This window comes from Mya arenaria, chromosome 9 (assembly GCF_026914265.1).
Source record: "Mya arenaria isolate MELC-2E11 chromosome 9, ASM2691426v1".
Classification (NCBI taxonomy): Eukaryota; Metazoa; Mollusca; class Bivalvia; order Myida; family Myidae; genus Mya; species Mya arenaria.
The window spans coordinates 10629887-10644022 of NC_069130.1; the positions used below are offsets into that span (position 1 = coordinate 10629887).

At 32.4% G+C, this 14136-nt stretch overlaps 2 protein-coding genes across 2 annotated transcripts in view; both read right to left on the reverse strand.

The window, feature by feature from the left end:
• LOC128203111 (substance-K receptor-like) overlaps positions 1–5316 on the reverse strand; it is a 197468-nt gene extending 192152 nt beyond the window's left edge. Inside the window, exon 1 of the mRNA XM_052904386.1 lies at positions 5076–5316. Coding sequence (XP_052760346.1) covers positions 5076–5078 — 3 coding nt within the window. The 5' untranslated portion in view covers positions 5079–5316. The remainder of the gene's footprint in view (positions 1–5075) is intronic.
• Positions 1–13739, reverse strand: part of LOC128203110 (neuropeptide Y receptor type 4-like) — a 175617-nt gene extending 161878 nt beyond the window's left edge. The window contains exon 1 of the mRNA XM_052904385.1: positions 13608–13739. Within this exon, the coding sequence (XP_052760345.1) occupies positions 13608–13639 (32 nt within the window). The 5' untranslated portion in view covers positions 13640–13739. The remainder of the gene's footprint in view (positions 1–13607) is intronic.
• Positions 13740–14136: the final 397 nt, after the last annotated feature.

A 14136-nucleotide genomic window follows, 5' to 3' on the forward strand; every position in this document is an offset into this window, starting at 1 on the left:
AACATACTATGAGTATATAGCAACGATAATATTAATTAATTTGTTTCATTAATAACATAATGATTATATTTACATTCAGTGAAAACTTTAAGGTATTGAATCTGAACAGTTCGAAACTTAAATATGAATTTTACCAGAATACACTGTTTGTATTAATGGTAAATGGATAACTTTATGTACTTCACAATATGGTATCTTTGTCACTAGTAAATATTCAAAGAGTTCCCCATTGTTAACACGTTTTGACATGTTAGAGGTACTCGACTCTATTTCCCCGTAAGAAATATATTTTACATGATGTCTAAAATTGCCAATTTTGTATTTGAACGATACAACATATCTTTGATGGTCGCGGGTTCAAACGAAGGCTACATAAGCATTGAAATATAAATTATTATAAATATTACTGGATTAACCCGTTTAAAGGTCAATAAAATCAAAAGTTTATCGCGTTTTAGTGGTAGGTAAAAGGGATAACCTGTTGACAAGAACGCGACCCTAAATTAGTCACAATACGCAGAAATAAGAAAACATTTGACCATACATCTATACCATTTCCAACATTAAATGGTTCAAGGGTGTTCCCAATACAATCGTTTCTAAGTGCCATTTAGGACGAAAGTAACAAATTACTGTATCAATTTAAATAACTGTTCGTAAGACGGAAATAACTTATTAAATAATATGCTTTTTAGGTTTTCTTTTTGACAAAACGTTCCACTTTAAATTTGCATAAATACCCCTGTTTATGATGACTGTTCATAAAATGACATTCAATATTTGCCCCAAATTGTATGATATTAAACCTTCTTTGTGTGAAGATCAAATCATGTTGCCAATGGTTGATGGATGACAAAGAGTATAAATGCTTTTGCCTATAGGATCCAAAGACATGTTCTGGAACTAAAAGCAATAAATTGTATTAAACCAAAAAAGTCAAATCAGAATTTAAGATTCAGTCTAAAATCCATTTAGACAAAGGCACGTTTGAAACAACTCAATTCACAACTTGATCTGGTATTCCATTACGGGAAATAACTGTTCATAGATTGACAAAATTTCAGATTTGACTCTATACTCGTACAAATAATGTGTCTGTGTATATTTGGAATACAGAAAACATTTCTTATTCGTTCAGTGCAGTGTTATACACATATCAAAACCCTTCAGCCTCTAAAAAGGCATCAGTCTTTTTCAATCTGTAAAAATTACTGATATGATCTGAAGCACATACTGAAGAACGTCTGGGTTAACGCTTACTTTAGAATATATCTCACAAAAAAGGTTAAATAATTGAAATTGAACTATCAAACAATACGGAATGTTTTTTTTAAATATAATACTCCATTTTATTTGTAACTAGAAGTCCGTGCATTCAATGTCGTCTTATTAGAACGTCCACATTTCAGAAACGATTTTGACTTTTTTGATCATTTATTTCACATTTAGTTATCAGCAAGTTACACTCATTCAAATGCTATCTAAGTAATATGCGGTCGCCAAGCATCAACATTGGACACTATCTTATAGTAACATTATTACCAATTCATTAATGAAATAAAAAAAAATGTACATTGGTTAATTTGTTATAGTTTGTAAAATATTACGAGCGCATATAAGCTGAAAATGGTCAGGCTATGAAAAATAAAAAAAACTGTAACTCTTAATAACCCGTCAATTAACCGACTGGAACGAAGTACAAACATGAGTTGTGATACTATACATGTTCATATTGCTAACACATTTGGTGAGAATTTGATAAAACAAATGCTCAAAAAAACAACGGACAAAGTGAATATAATGATTACTTGACTATTTATACGCCATAGTGGTGAATGCGATCTTTTTTGTTAATCCATAACAAATAAGATATTCTCAACATTACAAAAGTCACTCCATTTGTAATGAATTTGATAAGTAAACTTCAATATAAGATAAAAGACAAAGTAAATTTTGACAACTCAAGGTAATCAAACCATAGTAAAATGTGTGATATAGCCGATGGTGATATTGCTCCTAAACGCTTGAATATAATGTAGCAAAGAATACATAAACAAATATCAATGGGACATGGTCATAATACATTTGGCCATTTTTTACCAATAATTGTCACTTCGTTGAGATTTTAAATGTTATGTAGAAGTAAAATTACCCCAGTCGAGATCGTATGTCATGGTCCACGAACTTTGTTTCTAAGATTAGATAAATATTAAATTAAAAGGACGAAGTCAATTAGGTAAAATTTAGACAATTAATGGGTTGATATTGCGATCTAGAGCTTTTAATGGAACTCAGTCAAGAGGTTATGCATATAAACACTGCAACAACATATCAGTCAACGATAAGGTTAAAAAATGCTCAAAAAGAGAGCCAACGAAGTGAATTTGGTCAATATTGGTCAATGCCAGATTCATAACTCTGAAAATAACATAGCAATAAAAATGTTGATAACATAATTTCAAAATAATAGCCTTTAAATAAATATCGTTTTTTAGTTTGATAAAGATGAGATAAAAATGCTTAATATATAAATGGTGAGTAATCACGTGACTTAAATTTCTCACATTTGTCACCACGGGTCACAACCAATGCGCACAATTAAGTCAGTGACGTAAGTTTCGAAATATTTTTTTTAGACAGAGATTATATGGAAAAATGTTTGAGCATATAAAAGGCTATGCTATTTTCTGCTTCTATATGCAATATTTCGGATTTGCTTGTATTTGAATGCTGCAATCCTTGGTCAAAAATTAGCGTTTCATCCACTTATAAAATTCAGTTTACTCTAATGTTTACTTCCAATGTCGCTTGAACGCGTTTCGTTCAGCAAACTAGATTTTTATCACTAAATCAATTTGGGTTATATTGAAAACTCCACCATTGAATACAATTTTTTTTTTCTCATGACTTTCTGAAAATATAATCGCCTTTCTAGCCGAACCGATTCAATTATCTTCCCAGTTAGGCCCTCATGAATACTAAAGGATTTCTTTAGAAAAAAACCAGACTAATGAATGAATTTAACAAGCTTTCTGTGCATCCTTGAGATAAATTAATTTCAACCTCGAACCCAGTAAACTCATAGAAGTGCACACCATACTTGTACCGTTGAACGAACATTCAAAACACTTCAAGACTCAATAATATTATATGAACGTATACCTCTTGTGTAATGTTTAATCATCTTTCCAGAATATTAAAAATCTGCAAGCATGAGTCGCAGTATTATATTATTTCCTGATTCGCATCGATTTTGCAACAAAGTTGTATTTCAAGGGATTAATCACAATGGAAAAGTAACGATATGATGAAAACAATGAACCCTGTTAATGTACATGCATAGTAGATTTTCGAAATTTCAACTTAAAAAAAGAAAAAAAGAGAAATTAGGTTTCTCATTCAACGTTGACATACATATAAACAATAGTTTGTATTATTGGCATCACAAAAAGCATGTCACTATAAATGGTAATTAACAACAAATTTATTAATACTTTTTTTATTAAGTATTCCAGATGGAAGATAAGTAAAGTATGTAAGTAATACATACAGTCATAAAATTTTAAAGCCAGTCATCGCTTTGATTGTATCTCGATGAAACTTGTACAGTCCATTAGAGCTCGGCTTCTTTCGAAAACCAGCCAGATCCGCCCATGCATGCCTAGATTATGGGCCTTGAAAGTAGTGTTGGGAATCGGACAGAAAAATTACTATCATAATCGGTTTAAGTAATACATACAGTCATAAGATTTTAAAACCAGTCATCGCTTTGATTGTAAGAATTGGAGAAATCATTACAAAGTCAAAACCACATGCAAAATATTTCTAATTAAATACCCATGGGCTCAATTTAAATGACGGGTAACCTTACACAATAATGAGTGGAATCAATATTGATGTTTTTATATGTTTTAAGACGAAATTTTCAATAATGGTGAACAGCAATACATTGTTGTTATGAAACTGTTAGAAATTGCATTACTTTTTTATCCAAATAAAGTGTTTGTTTTAATAACAAAATCAACATTAAGCTGGTATACATTGTGTTGCATTATATCAACCTGTTATAAGGATGTCGATCTACATTCCATACTTTGTTGGAAAAGTGCACATTTGCACTATCTTTGTGTTATTACCATATCTTTTTCGATTCAGGTGTTGTTATTCAAGAACATTATTCCTTTGACTGCACATTGGCATTATGCTATATATAGGTATATTAAACACGACATGGTTATTTAAAAACATAACATAATAGTTGCTTTACTTTTCCAACAAAGTATAGCTAGTACAATGGAAAATTGAACACTAAATATATACAAATTAAGGGAAGGAGTGTTCTAAACTTGCTAGTTCTACTTCCGTGCATATACATTAGCTACACTATCAGATTCTTTCATATTGTCTTGAATTGCTGCTATTCAACAGAGACGGCAATCGCTAAAGTGCAGTTCAAAACAATTAAAGTATCATATTATTCGAAATTAGTTGTTTGTTTTGTATGACAATTGTTCCCAATTACAAGCTAATCTTAAAAAAAACACACACACAATTAAAACCTCTACAGTATTATATTAGCAATTTGTCCGTTTTTCATGAACTTTTTTTTCACATTAATGTCACTCGTATAAGTTCAAAATGCTATTCAATTAATATCATCCAATTAGTTGTTTTGTTCGTATGACAATTGTTTCCAATTATAAGACAATCGTTAAACACAATATAAAACCACTACATTACTACATTGGCAATATGTTTTGTTTGTTTGTTGGTTTTGCATGACATTTTTTCATATAAATACCAATCGAGCAAGTACAAAACGCTATCCAATTTTTACCACCTAATTTATTGTTGTGTTTTTCGTTCAACAATTGTTCCCAATTATAAACTAATCGTAAAAATACACTACAAAACCACTACAGTATTACATTTACAATTATTTAGTCTGTTTGTTTGTTTTGCACGATATAAATGCCAATCGTAAAAGTACAAAATGTAATCCAATTTATACCGCCCAATCTTATCCCCCGAACATAACTATAAAGCAAGAACGATGATTTATATTTATTACTTACCATATTGCGGTCTGGTGTAATTTGTCACTGTTATCCTTATCCTACAATTTCAGATGGCTCTCGGAACATGAATACTGTCTACCACAATACAATTGTTAACTATCTTGCGTCAATACGCGAAAAATTACACCACCTTTCTTAGGCTTCGGCGTCTCCTTCGAATGCCAGGAAACGAACAGGTTAGGAAATGAATGGAGTAGACGAAGATATTTGAAAGCCTGTCTAATGCGACTAGCTGGTATTTCTTGATACTCACAATATATCAAATGGAGATACAATCTTTTCACAATGATTTTTCACGTACAATGATAAAAAGAAAATGTATACTAATTGCAAACCTCCACTTTTAGTGCGCCAGTTTAGTCTAACAACTTCATCAATCGATGAACGCACGCTAGTTCTTTAAAAGGAGAAGAACGGCTTCAATTATAGGCATAACAGGAGATTTCTCGGATCTTTGGGTATATTGATTGTTAACAACAACTTTTACCGGCACATTAATAGAAATCTTATCAACACTAAAGGTTGTTTATTTCCTTGAGCAGATGTCATCAATCACGGAGTGTTCTTCACATGCCTACGTCTCAAACAACGGACAACCTATGAAAACACATCATTATCTTATTTGACAAACAATTCCGTCTTACTTCAATGCTATATGGCTTTATTGCTGAATCCATATCACACCATTCATATTGCTGCAAACCTTTTTTATGGTATGCTTTTTTTTCAAAACAACCAATATTTCCTCTAAAGCTTTGCCTAAAGAATCATTTCAAAGTTCTTTATACGCTTAAAATGAATGTAACCTCCCCAGAAGTAGGCATATTTTAGCTATCTGAAAGTCCCCATTCATTGGAAGAAAGCGAATGAATCTCAGCTAGGGAGAGGAAAGACGCTTATTGCATGACTTGTTGCAGATAAGATTTAAACGCGCTCAACGAATAGATTGTCTCACGACAACATGCTCAACGATCGATAAGAGTAAAAACAGCAATGTTTTTATTGTCTACGGACAACGTGATTAATGGTCGATTACAATGGTCTTAGCGAATACATTGCCCTCAGCAGCGTGTTTAACAGTCGCTTTAAAGAAAAGCATATAGATTGACTCCCAGCTACGTGTTCAACAATCGATAACAATAAGCCCAGCAAATACATTGTTTCCAAACAACGTCTTCAACGATTGATTACAAAACACTCAGCAAAATGATCGTCTCCTGACAACGTGTTCAATGGTTGATAACGATAAAGTGGTGAAATAGATTCAACCCCGAATACGTGTTCAACGATAGATTACAACACATTCAGAAAAAATATTGAAATGTATCCCGACCACGTTTTCATCGAGCGATTACAATAAGTTAAGAAAATAGATTGTTTCCCAACTACGTGTTCAACGAGCGATTAAATAAACTCAAGTAAAGGATTGTCTCCCGAGTACGTGACCAACGGTCGATTACGATAAACTAAGCAAAAGGATAGTCTGACGATAATGTGTCTAACACTAGATTTTGATTAACTCAGCAAAGACGTTAACTCCCGAAACAGTTTTCAACGACCAATTACGCTGAACTTAATATACCCGTGAACAATATTGTGTCCAAATATAATGTTTTTTAAGGGTTGCTTAAACAAACGCATAATTATTATGCTCAGTATGTAATTTATCTAATCAGAAGGAAGCAGTTTACTGATATCCCCATTATTTGCCAGACAGCAAAATTATATGCTCGGTACACAGAGGTATGGCGTTAATCAAGATTTTATCTGTATATTACGTGTAAGGAAATATTTTGCCTCAACGTATCTTGTTCAATAGACGATTAAAATAAATACGGGAAGTTTTGTATCGGGAAAAAGTATCAATAAGAGCTGATGTAAAATAACGGCTTCAATGGTCAATTAAAATAAAATCGGGATATATAATGACTGTAAATAACATGCTTCAGATCGTTTAAAATAAACTAGGGAACAGTTTTCCCAAACAAATAATGTTCAAGGGTCGCGGAAAATATAATGCCTGTACATTGCGTGTTTAAAGTCGATTAAAATTAATAGGAAACAGAGTGCCTCGACATAATGTTTTAAAGAGCCCTTTATAAATGTTCTCAGGAAAATCTTTATTATCATTATACTGGAGTACAGTGGAGTCAAATAGTTTGTGTCTCTTATCTGTATATGACCTTGTGTAAGAATATATTGTACTATAACATTAAGAGTGAGGTTGTGCACACACTGGTTTAAACACCCAGAAAATTTACATTTTACTGACCGTTCCAAGGCGGTACCTAACAATCTTTGATAAACATACCTAGTTTTTTTATATATAGTATATATATATGCACCGTGCTGTTTGTGGAGTTTTGAGCTGCTGTTCCAGATTTCATGTTTGTGATTGTTTTTGTTTTTGTGTTCTATGTATTTGGTGTCTACCCTGTGCCATTAAACGGGGTTTATGTCTAAACGTTTGGCTACTGAACTTGTTTCTATAGTTTTTAACATAAGTATTAACATAAAACGTATACATACTGAAAGTTGTGTATGATTTTAGCAGCTGTCTGTTATTTTTACCTTGTCCTTTGGATTTGTATATTTCAGCTTAAAGATCAATGATGGAAAAACAACATTTTCTTACTTGACAAACTCTACTTTCTTGCTTCATTTACTTATTACTGCATCCAGATAACGACATTAAAACCATGCCATCTTTATGTCTTTGTGTTTGTTTGCCAAGTTCATCTTTAAGCAATGCAAAGGTGTTAAGATTTGAAATAAAGGGAAATTTCTAAAAGTAAGGAGAGTTGATGTTCCCTTTTTATGTAAAAAGCGAAGGTGTACTTGTCAAAGAGTGCTCAAAATTATTTTTTTCTGGAGAGGTCAGATTGTTCGTTTTCTGTGCCAGAAAGCAAATGTGTCATACTAATAGAGTGAGAATAGGCATATCAAGATTTGCATTCACATAGGTGTTCCAGGATCGTTTTAAATGAGCTCTTAAAATATCATGCCTGTAGATAGGGAGTCCAACATCATATAAAGTGAGTTCGGGGAAATTGTCCTTCGGATTGTCAATCGTCCACTTCAAGTTAACTGATTAAAACAGTACAATTTCATTTTTGAAATATTCTACCTTCTTTATATTGACAATAGAAAAGAATGACCAAAATTAAAAAAAAATCGTTTTTAATTGGTCAAATGACGGCGCGGTATTTCAATCAAAGTCGGCGATTAACTACAAATTAATGAGATAACGACGACTTGTTCATGCACAATGTGTTTTGTTTTCTAAAAACTATTCGAAAGCATTGTTTTTTTCCATGTTTCTGGAAAGGAGACCTTGCTTATCTGATTGGTTTTTTTTCTGGGCCAGATAGCAACTGTGTAATCTTTAGAGAGTTAGAATAGTCTTATCAAGATTTGTATTCACATAGCGTGTGTCAGTGTCGTTTTAAATGAGCTCTTGAAATATCATGCCTGTAGATAGTGTGTCCAAGATCAATAAAAAATGAACTCGGGAATATTGTCACAGGGATTTTTAAATGTCAACTTCAGGTCGACTGATGGAAAAACCTTTTTGTACTTGAACAAAACTGTTCTTTATCATTTATTGATTGCAAAAGGGAATGACCAAAAATTAAAAAGTCGTTTTAAATTTGTAAAATGGCGGTGCGCTTGTCCAATCAAAGTATAGCGATTAAATATACATTGATATCATGAGGACGATTAGTTGATAGAAATGAACGTTACATTTCCCTTTAGAAAATTCAAGAGTATTACAAAAAAACAAACAAATTCCATGTTTCTAGAATGAAGATCTGATTTATCTGATTAATCTTGTTCTAGGCCAAATTGCAAATGCTTCATTTAAATAGAATGAAAATACTCTAATCAAGGTTTCTCATCAACAAAGCGTGTTTCTGAGTCAATTTAAATGAGCTTAGGAAACAAGGAAGGTCAATGGAAATGATCTCGGAAATTTATTTGTCAGGTTCTACTTAAGTAGAGTAAAGTCATTGACATAGATGGATAGATTTATTTCATTAATGAATGCACATACATGGTCATTTAAAATAAACAACATGTATAGTAAATATTATTATACATACATGATATTATCAAAAGCCAAGACAGGCACACCGAACCAAGGATGTCACAAAAAAGAGAAAACTTTTATTTCCATTGTGGTCCTTTAAAAACATAATAGTTTTGTTTGTGTCCACGAATTTAAAAAAGAACAATTTCAAAATTTACATTGACCACTACATGATTGTGCCCATAAGTCAAACAATTGAAATGAATACATATGTTACTATAAAAAGCTACACATGTGTGCATGGATTCCGCGATTATATGCAATACTCAGCAATTATAAGTTTTGCGGCCCGAGCCGATTTTCGATTATCGTTTTGCGGCCCGTAGAACGTTCGCACGTGTATTTAATTTTTGTCTTAAAATAAATTTGGCGACTGTGAAATAATTTCGTAACTAAATAATCAGCGTTTATTGATCTGCTTGAACAGATTAATAATTAAAATTATGCAAGGAGGCAAACGCGAACGCGGTTGATAAAGTTTGCTAGTGTAAAGTGACTTTGTACCTTTATGCAAGTTTAATATTGACTGCGGGCCATGAATGTGATTTTTTTTATTGCATCCTTTAAATCGTAGTTCTACATGTTATACTCGCTATACATACGTGGCGTTTATCGTTTCTTATATTAATCCGTCAAAATATTGGTTCTACCCATTTTAAAATTATGTTTTCCTACAACAAAAGACCTGCTATGAAATTTCATCAAATTTCATCATTGCATTTTCAGGATTTTAACATAACGTTTTCACAAGTTCACGATTTCAACATCCCAAATTCATTACGTAAACTACAAATAGACGATTTTTCCAATTCACGATTTTTTAATTTCAACTTCATAAATATAAGATCTCAAGAATTCAAGTTTACGAGTTCACCTTCCTGATTTCTTGATTATGACTTGACGAGTTCAACGTGATGTGTTATAACTCACTTAGAATATAACGTAGTAATTACTTTATAACAAAATGTATGATATGTGTTTTAATTTGCTAGAAATAGGTTATGATGTCTTGTTTTTGTGTTCTATAACTTTGGTGTTTACCCAGTGCCATTAAACCGAGACATTGTTTCTGTAGTTTTTTACATAAGTAATCTAAACCTTGTTTACGATCGAAACCAAATATAGGATTAAAACATTTTTTTAACCAATAAGTCTTCTTTTAGCCGTGGTAAAAGTTAATAGTCAAGACAGATATCCGACAAACTCATGTTACGTCTTCATGAGTCGTATTACGCACTGTTATAAAAAGTGGTCTAACTTAACTATGGTAAATGATAAAGTACGGTAACATGACAGGAAAGAAAGGTACAGTTGAGTTATAATTCTAGCTGTAAGGTAAAAAAAGAAATGCAAAAACATCAATGTTTCTATATAAAATAGAAATTTAAATTTACTATTTCAACTCAGGACATAATCCATCAATTTCAGAAACCTACAAAGTAATTTCAATTTCAGAAGTGTTTGTCAGAAAACTTCATTTATATTTCCCTGAAGCAGATGGAAATACATTGAAAGAATACTTTTGTCTAGCGTAAACAAAAATAAAGCACACCATTTACATTTTGATAAATTAGAGACTCCTTTCAAGATCTATTTCGACTTGACAAAAACAAAACAATAGTTAAATTGTTTTGGCGGGCGGCGAGATTTACTCCTACCACTGGAAATAAATTTAAACATACTCATTTAAAGATGCACTCTTACTCCTAAATAAGATTTATCACATTTAATACCGTTGTTTTCATATACCAAAAAGGACGAACAAATGTCGAAAACTATGATGCTTATGAAGGGCACAGAGATTAATTTTAAAGAAATGTACAGAAAACACGGTATTTCTACCGTATAAAACCATAGAATATCGCAGTAAGTATTTTAGCATTCACCAATCATTTAATATTTTGTTCTATTTTCAGCTATTAAATACACGGTTATAATATTGTTATTAGCAACTAATATTTTCCATAAATGCATTATTTAGTTAGTAGTTGAGAGTGCATCACTCAAAATTTATGTTTGTTTAACACGTGTTTGTATTGATTTTAAATAAGAGTGTCACTTCAAAGAAGTGTAAACAGAAAACGAAATGCAAATCAGCGCGTTTTTCCGCAGAAAGTGTTACTTGTGCTTAACTTTAACAAACGAACCTTTTAGGACATGCGTTGCTGGCTTAAGATCTAACGCAATCCTCGTATTGGATTCTGCCTGGACGTTGAATGAATATTACAAAGGGAGACAATACATTATATCAACAACTTGCATCGGTTAATTGACTTCCCTTTGATGTAACATTTCTCGTAAAGCTCTTCATTTTAACGGTCATATTAATTTCGTATATAGTTAGATTAGCCACAAACTTCCTATGTATAGGTGACGATATGATAGACGCTTTTCTAACGACCTTTTCCAAGTCGAACTCGGCATGAAAATACGTATTTAGCGAGATCGCGTAGAAGTTGAGTCTCATGAATATTTATTTGCCAAATGAAAAGAGATACATTGAATGTCATAATAATATAAGAAACCAGCAGCCTATGTGCGCCCGATGGACAAATAGTATTGCAAATTATACAAAATATGATTATATCCTCAGCTTTGACGTAAAAGAAATCTGTGACATAACATAAAGTCGAACTCGGTATCCAAACACATATTTAGCGAGACCATGTAGAGGTTGAGTCTCATGATGTTTATTCACCAAAATAAAAGAGAGGAATTCAATGCTGTATGATATATTAAAAATAAGAAACCTATGTGCGCCCATTGAAAAAATAGTAAATATTGCAAAATATATAACATACGATTATAGCCTCAGTTATGATCTAAAAAAAGTCTGTGACATAACATAAAGTTGTCCTTGAGAACATGCGTGTTAAGAAATTGCCTGAGCGACTTGTTAAATATGTTGCCTTATACAGCATTTAATATCGTCATTGTTGGTCTTTTGATCAGTGTAATTAGAGTTAATTAGCGTTAACTTTCTTATGTGAGACGTTTTCATCGAACAAAGACAAATTAAACACTAATTTTCAGTTGTTTTATGAACATCTTAATTTTCATTCATCGTAAGCATTTCAGTACTTGTGCGTCCATTCCAAATGCAAAAGTATGAACAAAAATGGTTTTAAACGTTAATTGATTGAGACAGTTGCGTGTCCTGAATATTTATCAAGCCGTTTATACATTAGAGAACCAATCCATTATTATCATATAATATAAATGAATTATGTATGCGTTAGAAAATAAAAGAAAAAATGTATAATACTCAGAGCCAGATATCGACAGAAAATATCTAAAACATAGTTTGGCTTGAATTGGCCTGCATGGTATTATTCGGAACACTTTGGCCATTTTCCATGGAAAACAACCTCACGAGTATGCTGGTTCATCAGTTGAAGCAGTTTGACTGTAAATGGAAATTACTACGCGATCTACTTGCAGCGCACTTAAGTGTTAAGATTTTTGACATTGAAAACCCTTCATAGACATCTGAGGCTGTTTCGATGGAAAAGGGCCGAGGTCTTCCGAATGGCATGGTATGTGTATACAAGTATGTAGTTACATGATGAAATCCTCCGACCAAGGTCAAACAAACAAGGACTAACTTTGGTTACGGTTGTCAAAGAATTAACAAGACGGAACGTAGCCAATTATTGTGACGAATCGACTGTCAATTGCTCACATATCCTCTTTCCCTTCATTGATCGAAACCTTGCACCCTAACCATATCATTAGCCGAGATTTTATTCGCAGTTCGGATTTTTTTATCTCAAGCTTCTAATTCTGGGTATTTTAATTAACCAGTTTCTTCCGACCATCAATTTGTCTTTCCGTTCTTATCGATATCTCCTTTCATACCGTAACAATCTCTGAGAGCACTTATAATTACACTTCAAAGGGGAATAATACAAAGCTCCTTAAACGTTGAGTTAACAACTGGTATACAAATGGTTGTCTGGATTTTCAGGTAAATATGCGCTTCTCTTCACTTAAGGAATATTACTTTATATTTGACCGCAACATTTGTTCATTTGAAAACCGTTGACTTTTCGTTCACTATGTATTTGTTCTAAAATTCCTTTACAGTTTTTGAAAAATCATTTTTTTTTTAAAAAAAGACACATATACTGAATGGTTATTATTTCACCGTTGGGTTTTTGTTGTTCACAATAAGTCTTTGAGGGATTGGATAATATTTGGATGGATAGATATTCTATATATGACACACATTTTTCATTTTTTCCCAATGTTAGCAAATGCATAAGACATTTTAGTTTATATAATACTACTAATAATAATTGAACGGATAATCGTTACTATTCATACTTCCGATTTCGTGTTTAGCTTGATGAACAAACGGTTGACAAAAAATCATCACGTCATTCACAGTTTTACAACTTATTAAAATAAAATAGACATACAATTAATGAAATTCCTACCTGTGATCGATCAGAAAGTCCTTCTTCGCCATGTTGTCAATTGAACGAAAACCTTCAAATGGGTGATTTGAGGATAACAGTCAGTTCTGCGTGAAGACAGATGGTGATACTAGTGGTACCTTTAGAAAGCTGCTGTAGTGCTACATAGCGTTCTAGTATACGTAAAGTGAAGCAGCCGAGAAAATATATCCATCCAGAACGCAGGTTATTGGCTATGTCTGAAATGTAAATACAGTAAACGAATGTTATGGAGAGGCATTTTTTAAATTATCTTAATTCCGAATATATGTCTGTTTTCGATTTTTGCGCTCAACATAAATTTGCGCGGGCCGCAAGACGAGGTAAACCGCTCCATTTTCTGTAGATCGTCAAACACTATATTGTGTTACACTTTATGCATTTGTCGACATGAGCCATGGCATCCGCATATTTGGTGAAGAGAAACTTGAATCTATAAATACAAGTATTTCTTAAAAAACAATCAAGGCACTTATAAAATAAACAATGTAATAAAGTATCGCAAAACCCT